Here is a 17574-nt window from a genome sequence, read left to right as displayed (position 1 = left end):
AAGATGTGACTGACGAGGACAGCAATGTGTTTCCCTCAATAGAAAATGCTCGGCAGCTCCACAGATGATTATAAACACTCAGGATGTCCAGTTGAAGTTCCTGCAAAGATTGCAGGCATTTTCGCTGTCAAATATTGAATTATTACTGAAACAGATATTTTTGTGGTCAGCAAAAACAATATGGCGGGGCCCGCCTCCGTCTGATGGTTCTGTCTGATCAGACGCAGAGGATGTGGTCGTCTCACCTCGACGTGTCTGCCGTCATTGCCATGACGATGGGAATGACTGGAAGGAACGTGCCCAGACAGAGTGGGCGGCTCCTCCTCCCCCCAGCCCTGTCCACCCAAAACTCTCTCTCCATGAGGCAAACAGATCCCCCTCTGCCGAGCTCTTCTCAGATACGTGTCGAACCTCAGCCTCCGTATCATGCGCCATGTGACGCACATGTTGCTCCTGTAAAGGTTAAGGTTAGGGGTTAGGGTTAGGGTTAAACGATTTTGTGCTTTAGGCTGAACTTAAAGCTGTGAGAAACAGATCTCATATAAACACTACGGTCAACCATCCGATTGGTGCAAAGTGTCATTCTAGCCATTCATTTTTCCAGTGTTCAGGAAGTCCTGATTATTCATGGAGCTTCTTTAGAAATGTGGACTGTGGACGTTGACGTTAGCGTTGGGGACGTCTGTGCTGCTGGACATGTTTAGCACTGAGTTGCTGTTTTAGGTTTGAATAGCTTTGGTTTTTGGCTGACTGCTTTTAGTCTTGGCCAGAGTCCCGTCAAAAAATGCTCTCCATGTTTATTAGAAACAGTAAAAAAGATCTCAGTTTTTCATCGATTCAGGAAGCTTCAGAGCAGATAGCCACTTCAGCTACATAAACAACTGATGCTGTGATGGCTACAGATCCTACAGATTGAGGCATCATGACGGACGTCAGAATTTAACAAACTGTTTTCATCCTTGTCTTTGTGCAGCTGACCGCGCAGCACCCTTTGACCATTTTTACAGTGGAATCAGGTAAATAAAAGTGACAACTCTGCGCACAAAGGCTGTTTTGACATCCGTCATGAAGAACTGAACTGCGTGACATCATGTGCAAAGGGTCGATATACAACATGATTTTATCTGCTGGTTGCCAAAAATCCCAAATGGTTTAAAGTGGACAAAGTTTCTTTATTTTTGAAATGGTGTTGTTGACGAGCTCTCTTTATTGTTTGCCTGCATCAGCTGAAGAACTGCTTCCCTTGCTTCAAAATAACGCAAACAAGTCAAAGAACACACCATGACGTGTTTCTTCACGTCATGCAGGCAGCTTGACTCCACTCTGATGGGACGATGGTTTTTCTACATTACAATTGGTTCTTTAAGTGGAGATGATCAGCTCCCCTCATATTTCATCTCACCACTCCGCATATTCTCAGGAATTTCAACAATTCTTCTTGATGCAGTGGTAAAAGTGACAACAGGGAAACTTGTGCAGCCACTGGGCGCTGACAGCTCGTCATTCAGGCCTGTGAGGTCACAGCTTGTCAGTATCAGCTGTACTCGCGCCCTCCATCACCTCTGCCAGTCAAAGGCCTGAAACAGCTTGGCAGCATCGCTGCGATGTGTGGCCCAGTCTATGCTGACAGGGAAGGGTGTGCATGAAATGATAGCTTACTTCCTTCCTTGTTGGAAAGTCTGTTCCTATGTTTCCTCTGTCCATTTGGCCTGTATCCATCTTTGGGGTATGTATTCTTACTGCTGTCAAACTGCTGCATATCTTCCCTTCCATTCAGTGGAGCAGGAAGTCGTAAAGCCATAAGAGAACAATGTATTTCATATTGTAGCTTACACAACTATTGCCGACACCAATGGCCATGGATTATTTTTAGGAGCACAATTGTCCTGCTTTTATACACCTACTGGACCCACTGCTGCAGAATCAACACAACTAGGACTCAAATATTGCAGCCATGACTCAGTGACAGCATTACATAGTCAGATTATTTACGCTGTGCAAACACTTTACTCACCATGGCATTCTGGATGCGTAAAACCGAAACCTAAACTGACAGCAAGGCTTATTTTTGGATTAATTTGGCTATTTTTTGACCACTTGCGATCACTTATGGAACATTGATGTTTATTTCCCAGATGGTTAGTGGATATGACAAAAAAAAAAGAAAATGAGAAGTTGGTGAAAGTTACAAACCTACTTCTGACAGAGCATAACACCGAAATTCACACCCTTGATCCCAAAACAGACGCACTGTTCAGAACAGGAACACTTCAAAGGCGACTCTACAGTCACAGGATGACATGATGTTCCAGGAAATATCCTTCATTCCTCCATATTTAGAACCATGTGTCCAACTTTTTTAATACAGCAGCATTAGAGAGCTTACAAGAAGCAAAAGTGTATAATAGTTACATTCTAAATGTCTGCAATAGTAACAACTCAATACCTTTGAACAGTTATGTACACACATATTTGTATACGAGGAAAATTGACCTAACAGTCTGTTGTGTAGCCGAGTACTGAAGGGGAAAAATGAAAAGCTCCCTCTTTAGAGGGGTTCCCATTATCCAATTTTGTTAGAGTAATGCAGGGCGTGTAACAACGTGGAGGTTTGAAGATGCTTCATCTACTTCAACTCTACAAATGATGAGAAATGGCATGTTTGTGGTCTGCCTGGCCTGTCCAGACACTTCCCAGTGACATGTGGCCTTCCACCCAGCTTCCCAGAACCTTATACCAGAATGTGACCAACTATCATCATTCTCCAAACTCCTCCCAGTGCCAGTCAGCGCTCGGTTGGTAGGACGGCCTGAAAGCCAGTCAGTTTCTGGACAATCCAAATTGTGGAGAAGTTTCCGCTTTTGATTGTGTCTCTGTGTAGTGTTTACCACACGTCTGACTTTCTGGATATTTACAGGTCTGAGTTAATACATGAATCTCCTTAAACCCTTTGTCTGACCTCCCCTTCCAAGATTATGAGTCAGAATTTATGTTCCCTCCTTTTTTTGATACAACAGAAATCCGTCACGTTTTTGTTTGGCTCCTTAAATGGCCTGAAAATATACATTGAAAATTTGGTCGCTGTTTAGACCAGTGTTTTTTCTGTGGATTTTTCTTCAACCACCAGGAGGCTCTTTAGCAGGAAGTGAATCATTGGAAGTCAAAATTGGAAATCAAAGAAGAACGCGCTAATTTTCATTTAGAACAAGCACATGCTAGCAGCAGGCACGACGGAGAAATGTTTTCAAACTCATATGATGTAGCTTCTAAGTTGAGGAGTATCGATCTGGCAGTGCAGGAGGGAAATAGAGCCGCTGCACGTAAACTCGGCGTGAACAAAACTGGATTTGGAGTAGGAGAACTGCGTCCTTAATGTATCCAGCAGTTATTAGGATGCAGCCCTCTGCTGCCCTCTGCTGGGTCCTTATGGGAAACCGAGAGCGGCAGAGATACCAGCAGCCTGTAGCCCGGTGCGGCTGATATATGTAAGTTTCCAGGGGGGGTGGGTAAAAAAATTTGAAGGTACGGTTTATAGTATGGTGTGCTCATAGTCCGGAAAATACGGTAATTGGTTTTATAAGATTTTTTGAAAACGAATTAATTATCTGCAAATAATGCCGTCTTCGAGTGTCTCTGCTGTAGTAGTGACTAGCGACGTAATTATGTAATTTTCTTACCACTAGATGGCAGTAGATACAGAGCATTTTACATTAAAACGAGAATTATAGTGATAATTCTCTATTATCACTATAATAGTGATGCATTCATGCATCACTATAATGCATGAATGCATTATAGTGATGCATGAATGTTACTACATTCATGCATCACACACAACAGTGTTGTAGCACTGTTCAGGTGTATTTTTGAAGTGGACATGTTAAGTGCAATTTGAAACAAGAAATGTAAAATATGATAAAAAATAAAATGTTGTGTTTATTTGATTCCTATTCAAGGCACTGACAAGAATGACTATATATGTAATATAGGCTGCTACAGAGTATCTTTGTTTACATTTTTGGTTGGTGGTGTGCCTCGTGATTTTTCCAATTAAAACAATGTACCTCTGCTCAAAAAAGGTTGAAAAACACTGCTTGAGACCATATGTGCCGTCAAAATGTAGCCCAAACAGAGATGTTGAAAGTCAGGCTGGGTTAACCAGTTTGATGTGTCATAGTTTCACCCCAACAACACATAGATACTCTGGTATCTTATGTGTTTTTATCCTCCACTACATGTAGATGTTATCTACGCTAAAGGCAATCATATATTTTCTGTGTCCTTTCAATGAAAATGTACTTGTTCGAAATATATAAATGTAAACACATATTCAAAAGTTTTTTTTTTATTTTGACAAATGATCTATGGAAATTTGTAGAACATTCCATCATACAAGCAAACAAGTTTATTATCAGAGTAATTTGATTTGATTTCTTTGAATGTGTGAATAACTTTGGTTATTATTAATATTTGGTGTAAATTTTCATGTTAGAAATACGGTAGATATATGTAGAAAAATGTTGCCATGTTCAGTATTTGCTCCGCTAGCTGTATCTGAGAAAGGTGTTCATACTGAGAAATACAGTGGAGTTTTTTTGTAAATCTTACATTAACGTTCTGTAAAAGTGCTAACACCATTTCTGCTGTCATCTCATTTACTGTAAAAACGCACAACAGTACTGTTTAATATTATTTACAGTACTATTGGAAAGGTGTTCACATTGGCATACTGTTTTTTTTATTCTAACATCTAACAACACCATGTTGTTAGCCGTTGTTCAGCTTAGCTAACAACGGCTGATGTTATTAGCCGTTAGCTAAGGAGAAGATAAAATTTACTTTTGGTCAAGTTTTATATTGTTTTCTTGGAAATAACTACTTTATTGTATTAATATGTAGCAGTAGGATTTCAGTGAAAAGTCCATTACTGTCGCAATGTTCACTGTTAGCTTTGTAGTTACCATTAGCTGCTAATATTTTTTTCTAATTAATACAGAAAGAAATGGAATCAATGCATTTTTGTTCCTGAATTAGTTTCACATGCTGTTTACACTCACTAGGCTAATAATAACACTTCTAATTCAATAACTGTTGTGTTGATAACTAGCCTCTATTGCGCACATGTTAGCAAAAAAATTTAGTTTTAGTTCAAAATGTCAAATTTAAGCAGGTTAACAAATGATGTCAAAGTAAAAAAGAGCCAGGAAAAAAACTTTTGCTCTCTTGTTACTAATGATTTTGTGATGATGACCCTGTCTGCAGATCACAACCCCTTCATTCCCTGTGGTGGTCAAGATGGGGCATGCTTATGCTGGTATGGGAAAGGTGAGCTCTTTAAAATATTAAAACACATCATTTGAACCTTTATCTTTGTTGTAATTGAGTGTTTTATATTCACCAGTGCATTGTATTGCAGTTGTGTCGACTTTAATGCTTGGAACTCTCCTTCTCTGTAATTATCTCCAGTTATTACAGAAAAACATTTTACAGAGTCAGAACGTTTCATATATGTCTGACCCTTATTGAGTTGGAACTAAAACCTTATTTCTTACATATATGCAGCATGAAGCTGAAAAGACACCACGTATTCAAATTAAGACTCTATTTAAATAAATATTGAGTATTTTTAGCTCAATATTGAATGAGCTAGAAACTCTCAGGTTTGTTTCGATTCCTCTCAGGTAAAGCCGACGTCTTCTTACAGAAGCATTCATGAGTCTTTGGCTCCGACAGGAAACAGAAATCAGACGGATGTGGTGCAGGCCGACTCAGCCTCTCAATGGACTTTAAACAAACACTTGTTCTCGTCTTTCACAGTTTGACTGACTAACGTGACTCCCTTGACAAAATCCCTGTTATGTCTACTGGTTGCATAACGCCCCAAAGAACAATACACAAGTCTTTCCCAACAGAAAAAAAAATAAAAGTTTTTTATTGTTATTTATTTGTGTGAAGTAATGAAGTTACACAATAGTTGTGAAAAAAGGAAAGTTATCAGATGGCTTCTCTTTTCACGACTTATTTCATTCCGACAGGGAGATTCCACTTCGTCTGTCTGGTGGATTCCTGTCAGGACTTAGCGACTGTAGAATATTCCAGAAAGTTCTGGAGCATCCATGAAGTCCTTTGTTCTACCCATCAGATTCTAAAGAGTTCAGAGGGTGTGTAGCTAAGTCATGGTTGTGTCATTGTTAGTAATTGGCTCCTTTTTGTCTTATGCTAATTTGTGACACCAAATGACTTATTGGCTGCTTCAGAAGATGAAGTATTTTCATCTTCTGACACCAACACTGTTTAGTGGAATCACATTAATGCCCCGCCCTGCTTTTGAAACCTTTTTTACAGTTTTGGGAGCATTCTGTCGTGTTCAGTTTTCCCCCTATTTATTATCCTAGTGTTGCTTCTATTGCGTCATCGCTAACAGGAGCTCTTTGATCCACCCAGAAAATTCATATGACTTTACTGGTGCTTTTTGGACTTTGTCTTTGAACAGCCTTAGAAACCACCGAGAACCTCTAGAATCGTACAGGTTTTCATATAGAGGATCTTTCCTTTGTCATTTAGTGCAACATTTAAATCTAATAAAAGAAGGAGAAAAAAACAAACAAGGAATGTCATAGCAACAGATCAGCTTGTTTCGGCTTGCATGACCTTGATGATGGACACCAGCCAAAACATGTGGTCTGTTGTTAATAGTTTTCTCCCCAGCAGTGTTTTTATGAGCTATATCATCAACCTCAGCTCACATCCTCCATCACATATTCTACATAACAAATTACTAGAGATAGATCTGGTTACTACAGAAGCTACTGTAAATGCCGCCTGACTTTGTTTAGGTCCAGTTCTGGGAACAATCAGTAAGATGATCTGTGACAACCTCAGGAGTCTACATGGTTCAAACTAGACAAGCAAATCAATACGATTCATTTTACCCCATTTACCGCATTATGGACCAATAATGAGAGCTTTAAAATCGATGCTCCTACAAACAGGCATTTAGAAACTGATGTGACATGACTCCAACAAATAACTGTAGTAGTAGGGGTAGTTTAAGCTCAAGCATACCTAAGACATCGACAGGACAAAACCACCTGTGAATGAAACAAAGTTAAAAAGAAAGGTTATAAGATGGCCTAATCAAAGTGCAGACATGCTTTCAACAGAGATCCGGTGGCATGAATTTGAACAGAAAACAAATGGTTTAAAGGACAATTACCAGGCGAACGTATGCTGTGAAAAATGAATGTCGTGTTGCGGACGTGTTGAGAGTTGATAATTTCCCTCCGGTCTGTGTTTACAGTCCACAGCCTAATAACTCCATAGTGACGTAATTCAAAGCCGCCCCTGGCTGCGTTTTCATCCAGGGACCCTTCATTACTCGGCCTGTGTACGAGTGTTGGATTCCTGCGGGATTCGGTAGCAGCCGCTGCCGGCTCTGGCAGCGGCGCCTCGCTTTGTAATTAGCCCCTCGCTAACGAGCGGCCTCTCATGCAGATTAAAGTGGAGAACCAGCAGGACTTCCAGGACATCACCAGCGTGGTGGCCCTGGCCGGGACCTACGCCACCACCGAGCCCTACGTCCAGTCCAAGTACGACATCCGCATCCAGAAGATCGGCAGCAACTACAAGGCTTACATGTACGAGGTTTACTTTACGTTTGGTTTGATGCAAAGTCTGATAGTTTAGAGATAACAGATGCATGAAAATCTCAGGAGGAATACATGAACGTTACCAGAAGCGTAGAGCTGATGATTGTGTTTTTACGATTTAATTCAAGTGCAGTCCCTGGGCAGAATGTCGTCTTCTTAAGTCTTTTAAGACTCAGGATGTCACTGATAATGCCTTGAAAAAACAAATTCATTCCCCTTCATCAGATATATTTATGGTACTATTTTAGTGTGCTTTATACGGATTTTATATGGCCCAACAAAAACATTGCCATTCTTTTGGGGGGAAACTCAAATACACCATCCCCACAGTGGAACATGGCATTATCATCTTCAACAGGCCTGAGAAAGCTGGTGAAAGGTAATGGGAAGATGGATAGATTGAAATACAAGGAAACCCATGAAGACTGCCAAAGATTTGAGTCTGGTTGGTTGGAGGAGACAATGTCCCAAACATGGAGTCAGAGCTACAATGGAGTTAGGTCAAAACATCTTCAAGTGGATGTTCTCTTTCAATCAGGAACCGTAATAGCCAAGAAAGTAATATTAAAATTGTGGAAAACTGACAAAGATTCTCTGTTTAAAATGTGATTAACTGAATTTACCGAGATTCTCCATTTGGAGAAATTGCAGTATGACATCACGCGCTCTGCTAGTTCTGTAGTATCCGGCAGCCATTTTTGGACCTTCTCACTCAGCCTAAGATTGATCTCAATACTCACTCTGCCTCTGAGTCTATAAAGTCCTGTGCCTTTATAGACAGCTGGGACCATCCTGAAGTGTAAACAGTAATCAGTGCAGAGTAGCCAGTTATTTAGATAATTGCCCTGATTTGTTTTAATTTTATTTTATTATCTTTTTTTTTTTTTGTTGTCTTTGTTTTCATTTTGTCGTACTGCTAAGAGTATATTTTTCCTTGCACAATAATCTGTTAAATATATACTGTATATGTTTTATACTCTTGTGTATGAGTTCTGTATGTTTTGGTTTTTGAAAAAAACCGTTATATATTAAAAAAAAAAAAACATCTTCACGTAATAAGAGACTTACCCAGAAACACTTGCAGTCGTGATGTCAGTGGTTACGACTTCCAAGGCTTTAAGAAAAAGAAAAAAGATGTACAAACCAGACATTTTTCTTCCAGAATTCATTACTCTGTGTTGATCCTTCACATACATTTCTAGGAGATTGTGTTGGTCAAACATGACCAATAAGAAAAAAACAAAGCCCATGAACAGACCCTGAAATCTGCTCCCTGTGCTAAGATGCCTCTCAAATCCACCCGTAGCCTTCCAGGTGTCCTTGGTATTGATGTCAGAACAAGCTAGTAGCTAACTTTATTTTCCAGTATTATTTAACTCACACCCATTTGGGAGCAACAGAAAGTTCTCTGCAAAGTTAGTCGAGCGTGAAGCTGCAAAAAGCTCCAGTGAACACCCTTCTAATTTTCATGTCTGCATATCTTGATAATTACCATTAAAAAAAAAAAGAAAAAGAAAGAAAAGCCAGCTAGAACTTATCTGATTCCCCCGTTTCCTCCAGCCTCACCAATAAAAGCAGGGGCCCATAACTGGCTCCTGACACAAACAACATGGTAGGTGTGGACGGGAGTCACCGTCACTGATGAATGTGTGATAGCTGTCTCATGAGGTCAGCTGTTTTCTTTTCTGATCCGTTTCTCTTTTGGGGGGGGGGCGGGATTTTTAGGAGGACATCGATTTCTGGCAACTGGAAGGCCAACACGGGTTCTGCCATGTTGGAGCAGATCGCAATGACGGACAGGTCAGCCGCCCCGAAGTTTCCCACGAGAATGTCCACCGTCACAGACAAACGTGTTTCTTGGATATTTCATAGCTGCCGTCAGTTTCTGAGTAGAAATCCGAGAGGTTTGGATGTGTTCTAACAGACGTGCTGTTTTATAACTGGGTGTACTTTCCGATCCTCCAGTCATTGCTGGTTGTTGAATTGTTGTTTTTTTTTTGTGTGTCTTTTTTGGGTTTTGTGTGACTCGTCCAGATATCGCATGTGGGTGGACTCCTGTGCTGAGATGTTTGGTGGCCTCGACATCTGCGCCGTGAAGGCTGTCCACGGAAAAGATGGCAACGACTACATTATCGAGGTCAGCGTGCGTTCCCGGAAAACAACACGCAAGAAAGGGTTTGACGCAAAAGGCGGCTGAAACCTGCTGCGTTATGCAACAGCGGGAGCCGTTTTTACGCAGGACTTTTACTCACAGTGATGTGAAAAACTAATTGGCCAGTTATGGATTTCTTGTGTTTTTTTTATCACGATCATCAAACCAGACGTCTGCGTCTAAAGTTTTCCCTCGAACATCTAAAACCTGGAACGCAATTCCGACTAATGTACAATAAAGATAATAATAATAAAGGCTCAATGTTCCCAGAAAAAAGTTATAAAATGACCAAGCAAAAGTCACTGTGAGAGCAAATAAGCTTTAAGATTTGAGGTATTTACCTCGTCTAGTTCAGGATTTTTTTCTTCTTAGCTCTCAGTCGTTTTAACTGCTACTGATGATAATTTGATGCTGATGTTTTAAAAGATGAAGAATTTACTTATTTCTAAAATAGATACCAGAGTTCAACTTCAAACGGTGCTCAAGATTCCTCATTCATATTTGATTTTTTTTTTTCTTTTCAAATTCACTTTGGAATTCTCTTAAAATTATTATTTCATTCTTTTAACATACGACTGAATTCTGGTAATATCCTGATTTTACCCTCATATTTTTTTTGACTTATTCTCGTAATATTGCAACTTTTTTCTCGTAACATTGATTTTATTCTTGTATTATAATGACTTTATTCTCATCTTTTTTTAATACTATGACTTAATTCCCAAATGACTTTTTTCTCATAATGTTATATAACTTTAGTCTCATTATTACAACATTTTCTCCTAATATTATCAGTTTATTCTTGTATTATTGCAACTTTATTTCGTCTTTTTTTATTTTAAATGACTTTATTCTGTTAATATTATGGCTTTATTCTGGTGTAACATTTTTCTCATAATTTAATTTTTCTTCTTCTCTACCACCCTGTTAGCTGCATGATTTGCCTTACTAAATGAAATCCTCATTTAAAAAGTGTTTTTAGTATTTGCCCATGTTGTCTTAGCTCGATGTTAATATTTGTGTGATGATCTCAAATGTGTGTAACAGAAAAACAGAAAAGAAATCTGTCCAGAGGTTCAAATACCATTTCACAGCACTGAATGCAGGCTGGAAATATCAACTTGGACTTCATCTTGTTTTTTTTTTTTGTTTTTTTTTCCTGATTATACCAACAAGTAGGAAGGTCACAATCTGGGGGCCGTGGTGACAAACAGCAGACATGGGTGTAGCCACACTCGGTGGCACATGATCAAGAGAGCCTTGAAAGAATAATTAGTCTGCAGACCAAACACAGTCAGCACAATGAAAACAACATCAGAAGTGAGCAGCTGTGTCACGCCTCTGTGTGTTTACCACTCTGCTGGAGTTTCAGTTTTGACTCGGACGCAAGCAGAGCGGCCCTGAAGCTGCTGGATGTTTGGGGGGTTTCTGCTGCAGGAATGCTGCAGCAGCAACACCCTCCGATTGGAAGGCTGCCGCTGCAGCCGTGTGTCAGTGACATTTAACACATAAAACTAAATCTAACTGTTTATTCCAATTAGAAGTTCTTACAGTTTTTTGTCCGTGTGTTACAGTGGTTCTGTTAAAAATGTCAGCTTTATGTAATGAAACAAAACTCCCAGATAAATTACTCTAATACTTTTTGTGTGTGCGCACCCTTACAGTAGCACTTTGTTGAAACAAATTTTGACTCAATTCTACTCAGAGATACTTCATTCATATTCATTAGACAGGGAAAGAAAATGTTGTGGTAACTCATGTTATCGAAGTATCTTCAAAGAGTCATGGATGGTAATGAAGATAATGGGATCAGGAAGGATCTCCAGTAGCAGTCAGTCTCGCAACGAAGCTGAAAATGCCTCTGACTGAAGACTTTTCCTATGACAGTCTCATGACTATCATGACATCCTAGCAGCTTGGCTTAAGATAATATAGCACAGTAACATGTTCTGGATGACGGCATCAGTTGTCAGCGAGCTCTGCTAGCCAGCTCATTTGCTTGGTTGCTACAGTTCAGAAAAAGTTGAGTCATTCCAACATGTTGAATCCATAACTCTTCTGTAAAATGGCTGACTACAATTTCCCTAAAACGGTGCATATGTAATGAAACATATGAGATAAATTACTCCAGGTAATTTATCTCCAAATAAATTATCTGGAGTATAATTTATACTCCAGATAATTGGCAGCCAATTACTATTTGGTAGCCAAGTACTACGTGACTACCAAGTACTACTTGGTAGCCAAGTAGGCTGCCTACTGCAGCAGTAGGCAGCCTACTGCAGCAGTAGGCTGGGCTTGTCGCCTGAATAAGACGCTGGTGTCTCCTCTGATTGCTAGTCATGATTGAGTTATTAATCTAATATAACCCAATATTAATAACCTATTACATAAACAAACTTATTCATTTGTGATTTTAATATCCTTTCTTATCTAACCGACACACAGCAATTGCGAAACTGGGTTTTTTCGACGTTAGCATAACATCGACAAAGATTTGTGCGCATTTGTAACGGAAACGCGGCTAGAGATGAGCAGCTGGACGGTGTGGATCAGTTCCTAGTTGCTGCTCTGCCTTGAAGTCCGACTCGCCCGTAGTTAGCCTGAGAGCAGGACGTCACTGTTCTCTGTCTCCCGCTGGGTGAGGTCAGCCGTGGAGAAAGCACTCTGACTGTCTCAGCGAATACCCCGCAGCTCCCTGGAGAAGCGTTGCCTCAGAGTTTTTGGATGGAGAAAGCGGTTACGCAGCGAAGTAGCAGCTCTGCCCCGCCCTGTCCAGCCCCATCTGGGACATCCCATGATACAATGTAGCAAACCGCAGAAGAGATGTTGGCGCATCGGCCTTGGATTCTGTTTTTAGTTCAAGACAACGGCGGTGACACTTCTCCCTTGGAAGAAGTAATGAGCCGCTGAGAAGCTCTCTGTTAACTCCTCGCTGCTGCTGATTAAATCTGCTGCGAACTGCAACTTTGTGGCACCTCATGAAGGGAGACGTGACTTGGCTCAGCATGAGCAGCCGCCGCTCCACGCAGTCCGAACTGGGTTTATTTAATACATCGGCCATGTGACATGAATTAAAACGTCGTATATGAGAATGATGTAATGCTAAATGATGTTAGAGTTGCGCACAGAGATGCAATGTCATAGTAATTTAATACAGTTTAATCCTAAATAACATTGACCTTAGGCTGAATTCTACTCGACTGCTTTAATCTGGTTTCTCGCTCCATTGTTCATACTCAGATTTTTACTTCCAAAGACCTCCAAAGTTAAAAACTAATGTAAAACCTGAACAGAAACAGTCATGTACTTTCACATAGGTCTCTGCAGAAATATGTATTTAAAAGGAATGTACGTATCTCAGTAAACAGTAAATTGTAGTTTATCAGGTTTATCTTAAAGACAAGTAGCACTCCATCTCATTTATAGTGGAAACTGATAGTGGAAGTATTCAAATAAAAAGTATTATTAATGCGTCAACTTGAATGGTGATGCTTAGAACTTCTGGTTAATTTCAATTCAGTTTTACTATTTTTAGTTGTCTCTTTGAGAAACACTTCAAAATCCTTCAGATGTTTCTTCCGGTTTCTCAGCAGAAATCTTCAGATTTTACAGCCTTCCTGTCATGGTGTGTAAAAGATAGGACCCAAGTACAGAAAGATATAGAAAGCAAAGAGGTTTTAATTTGAAAAATAAACAAAGGACTATGGGAAGACACTGATGAGGAAGAAAGATCGGAAAACTGGCTGGGAAATGGGAGGAGACTGAGGAACACGTGGAGAACAGTGCAGAAAGGAAGACATACAAACACTGAGGGTAGAGCGGAGAATCACAGGAGAACCAAAGAAGCTAATCACAGGTGAGTAGATGCAGCTGGAGAAAGGGCAAGGTGCAGGTGAAAACGAGAAACAGATGGGAAGGAGAAAGAGATGGCAGACTGAGGGAATGATGATAAATGAAGAGAAAACTTACATTCAGAACCTGAAACAAACAATAAGTAAATAAGTGCAACTCGGAAACGAAGACAAAATCTAAGCTAACGTCAGGAATAAACTAAAATGGAAGATCTACGTAAACAATAAAGAAGTGATCACAAACCAGAACCACAAATGAAACTAAAGTTCCAACACCTTTAGATTATGACACTTCCTTTAAGGAAAAAAGCAAGCCGTGCTATAACTAGAGCATGGGCGTTGTGGTGAGAACTTCCTGTCAGGTCAGAGGATCTTAAGAAGCTCCATCCTCTGCACATTCTGCACGTTGGTCTCTGACTTGCTTACTGAAGCAACTCAGCAGGCCGTCCCTGGTTTTGAAGGTTTCATGCTTGGTTGAACAATCCACACCCGACACACTATTCTCTTTGCTCGGGCTACGTTTATAACGTCATACTCCATAAAGTCGGGACTGAACTTGTACAAACTCTTCCTTTTTTGGCCGGTTGAAACCAACTTCGTCATGCTTCTTTGTTTTAAAAACTCTCCACAAGCTTTTTTACAGGCGAGCAGCTGGCTGAAAATCTTCATTCACTTAGTGGAGATTGTTAAACGACTGACTCATGCATTACTGCCACTAAGTTCCTTAAAGGAGCATTGCTGAGACACGCTCGGTGTCTCAGTGGCTTCGTTTGATAATTTTCACCATCCCGTTCCCCTTCTGGTTTACAGGTGTAAAATGCAACGTTTCTTTGTGGCCCTATAGGTGGCGCTTATGGCCCAACTGGCGACCAGGACTCCAGACCATTATTCTTTAGTACCAGAACAACCATGTTTACAAATGCAGCTGCTCTCTTTACCCAGCCATTACATCTATGTAACAAAAACTGAGCAACTTAAATGCCTTTTTTGTTGAATCGAAAGTGATCCACTTCTACTGTGACATTTTCTGATTACTTTTTTTTTCTGCTAATCATCTTGTAAAGACGTGTCACGAAATCTTGAGTTTAGTGCGTCACAGGACAGCTGTGTGAATAAATGCAACGATGCGATGTTGAAACTCCAAAACTCAGCTACATTTTGATACTTTAAGGACTAATGTGGAAACATGTTTGCAGTAATGCCAGGACTCTCAAAGATATGCATAATCTTACTCAATTTTTCCACAACTCTACTAAAAAGTGGAAAGAGAACATAGGTGTGCTGTTTGTTTTTGTTCAAATGCTAACAGTCAGTTTTTGGCCTCACTGACCTCCCTGACTGGTTTCCATGTTGTCTTTTTGTCCATTCTGGAGAAACATCCAGGTTCAGTAAAAATATGGTTCATCATTTCTCCAGCTATTGATGATGAGACAATGGACCACTGTCTATTTGTGGTTCAGGATTTTTTTTTTTTTTTTTATGGATAAATGACTCTATCTAAAATATTTGAAAATAAAATGCAGCTTGATGTGGTGAAATACCAAGATTAGCAATTGTCAAGTATTGGCTACTTGGCTGGGCTTTGATAAGCAGCCAATCCAGGAGTATCATTCATTTTCCTTGTTGCTGATTGGCTAAACCCCCAAGATTGGAGCTAATGAAGATGGTCAATGTTAGTTTCTGCTGTAGGGCTAAAACTATTTCCAATGTACTTTATATGCATTAATATACATATTAATGCATATAAAGTACATTTGATGTTTGAACTATTAAAAAAAGATCATTCTTAAGTTTCAAGTATTTAAGCATTTTAGCTGTGCGCAGGCGATTCTGGTTACTAATCCCACGAAAACAAGAGTGTCCACAATGTATATGCTGAGTATGTCTGGAGTTTTGTATCCTTATTTAAATTTTTGGAACTTCTCTGTCAAAAGGACACAAATGAAGCCATCAGGAAAATCTTGTGATTCAACAAAGTGTTGGTTTAAAGGTGTGCACATCAATGCAACCAGCTCACTGCAGCTTGTTGTACACTGTAAAAAAAAAACTGTAAAAAAAACGGGTAAATGTACTGTAGAAATTTGAAGGAATTTCTCAGTTTTTTAGTTTTACAGGTATTTGTACCATATTTTCCATTTTACGCATTGCATCATGCGAACAAGAACCTTCGCGAAGTGCGAAAACTGGTCAGATGACATTTCAAGCTCGCTAACCGGATCCTGGAACATACATCTTTTGGACTTCGGTTGGATTAAGAGACGGAGTTACCTTTCTGCCACCTCCCTGGTAAAGTAAAATAAATAAAAACACATTCTTTTCTGTGAATAATGTTTTGAAATATGTGTAGTTGACTTCGTTTGACTTCGTGAGACTCCTGGCACATCTATAATTGCAGACTGTTTTGTAGTCTTTTTTTTATTTTTCTTTTACAAAAAAGAGATTTTTTACAATGCTGTGTTTGCTTGTGTATTATAAAAGTAAAATGCGGTGATTGCTGTATTACTATTCATGTATTTTACCGAATTCAAAGTACCGGCCATTTTTTCAAGTCAAACTGGACTGGGCGCGTGAAAGGCGCCCAGTTCTTTCACGCGCCCAGCTACATGATAAGTAGCATGGCGTCATGCTACTTATGTCTCAATCCTGCTTTTTAAAAATATCAAGCTGCAGTTGTCTTGTTTGATAACATAATTTGATGTCCCGGTTGTTAACATAAAAGCAGGTGGCCATTTAACTTCGGTAAATATACTTTAATGTCAAGTTTGGGCTTTTAGAATATGGGAAATGTCGGTGTCAAACGTTTGTGCTACGTTTGTGCTTCTTTGTGCAGCGAAAATTTTCATTTGTGCCGCTATTATTTTAAAAATATAAAGAAATGTTTCTAGAGGTCATCCAAGGTCAACCAGCCCCCCACCTTCTTGAAATCAGACAAAATGGGTGTCAATCAACTCTGCTACGTTTGTGCTGGTTTGTGCAGCAAACATTTTCGTTTGTGCTGCTTTGGCTTTGAAGATATTAATGAAAGTGTAAAGGTCAAAAGGTCAACCAACCCCCCCACTTTTATGAAATCAAACAAAATTAGTGTCAAACGTTACTGCTACGTTTGTGCTGGTTTGTGCAGCAAAATTTTTTGTTTGCGCTGCTATCATTTTAAAGATATAAAGAAAGTTGGATTTCATAAAAGTTGAGGGGCTGGTATGTTAGGGGTGCACCAATAAATCTTCCCCAAATCCTTAATTTTGAAGATTGGTGATCCGCCAATACATGTGAAAGTGATTTCATCCACTGATCTTATCTACCTCAGCAAAGATCTAAAAATCAACCGCTTTCCTCCCCTTTTAGAGATGTTTAACCAATAGACCGGCCCACCAGGTCATGTCTCCATGTTTGCAGTTATCAATAGTCACCCCACTGTTGCCAACCCACTGACGTTTTCTGCATTTAGCAATATTCAGACAAGACGATTAGTATCGGCCAAAATCAGAATTGACAAGTCAGAATTTTAAAGATTGGCCAGAAATCTGCATTTGACACACTCCTAGTGTAGATTTTTTTTTAAATCAAACTTACTCAATGTTGTTTGTGAAAGAGGTATTAGCAATTGGTGAGACGCTGATGAGAAAGGTGATATGCTGCTGTAATGTAATTTAGAAGCGTTTTGTAAAAGGTATGTTTATAACATGAAGTGTTTCTGTGTTAAACTTGAGTATCCATTCTCTTTGTTTATAGATTTTCTGGGCTCAAACCCTGAATGAGGTCGATTGACACGACGCAGACGAAGGTGAAGAAGCAGCTTTGCATTCCACCAAGATGGTTCAAGTGCCTTAATGAACTGAATGACTGGGAATCCATGGAAAATTTGAGCCTTTTGAAGTTTAAACGTGATTGGTCATCTCATCAAACCTGGTGCACCAAGAAC

The 17574-nt window shown here is 39.7% G+C and overlaps 1 protein-coding gene across 2 annotated transcripts in view; it reads left to right on the top strand.

The window, feature by feature from the left end:
- syn3 (synapsin III) overlaps window positions 1-17574 on the top strand; it is a 110521-nt gene that overhangs the window by 81136 nt on the left and 11811 nt on the right. For both annotated transcript variants that reach the window (XM_008401472.1, XM_008401473.2), the window contains exons 7-10: window positions 5263-5325; window positions 7495-7637; window positions 9375-9449; window positions 9684-9786. In XM_008401472.1, coding sequence (XP_008399694.1) covers window positions 5263-5325; window positions 7495-7637; window positions 9375-9449; window positions 9684-9786 — 384 coding nt within the window. The remainder of the gene's footprint in view (window positions 1-5262; window positions 5326-7494; window positions 7638-9374; window positions 9450-9683; window positions 9787-17574) is intronic.

The sequence above is a fragment of the Poecilia reticulata genome, linkage group LG23 (assembly GCF_000633615.1).
Source record: "Poecilia reticulata strain Guanapo linkage group LG23, Guppy_female_1.0+MT, whole genome shotgun sequence".
Classification (NCBI taxonomy): domain Eukaryota; kingdom Metazoa; phylum Chordata; class Actinopteri; order Cyprinodontiformes; family Poeciliidae; genus Poecilia; species Poecilia reticulata.
Note: the sequence above shows the minus strand (reverse complement) of the source record. Positions and strands in the feature narration are given on the sequence as shown.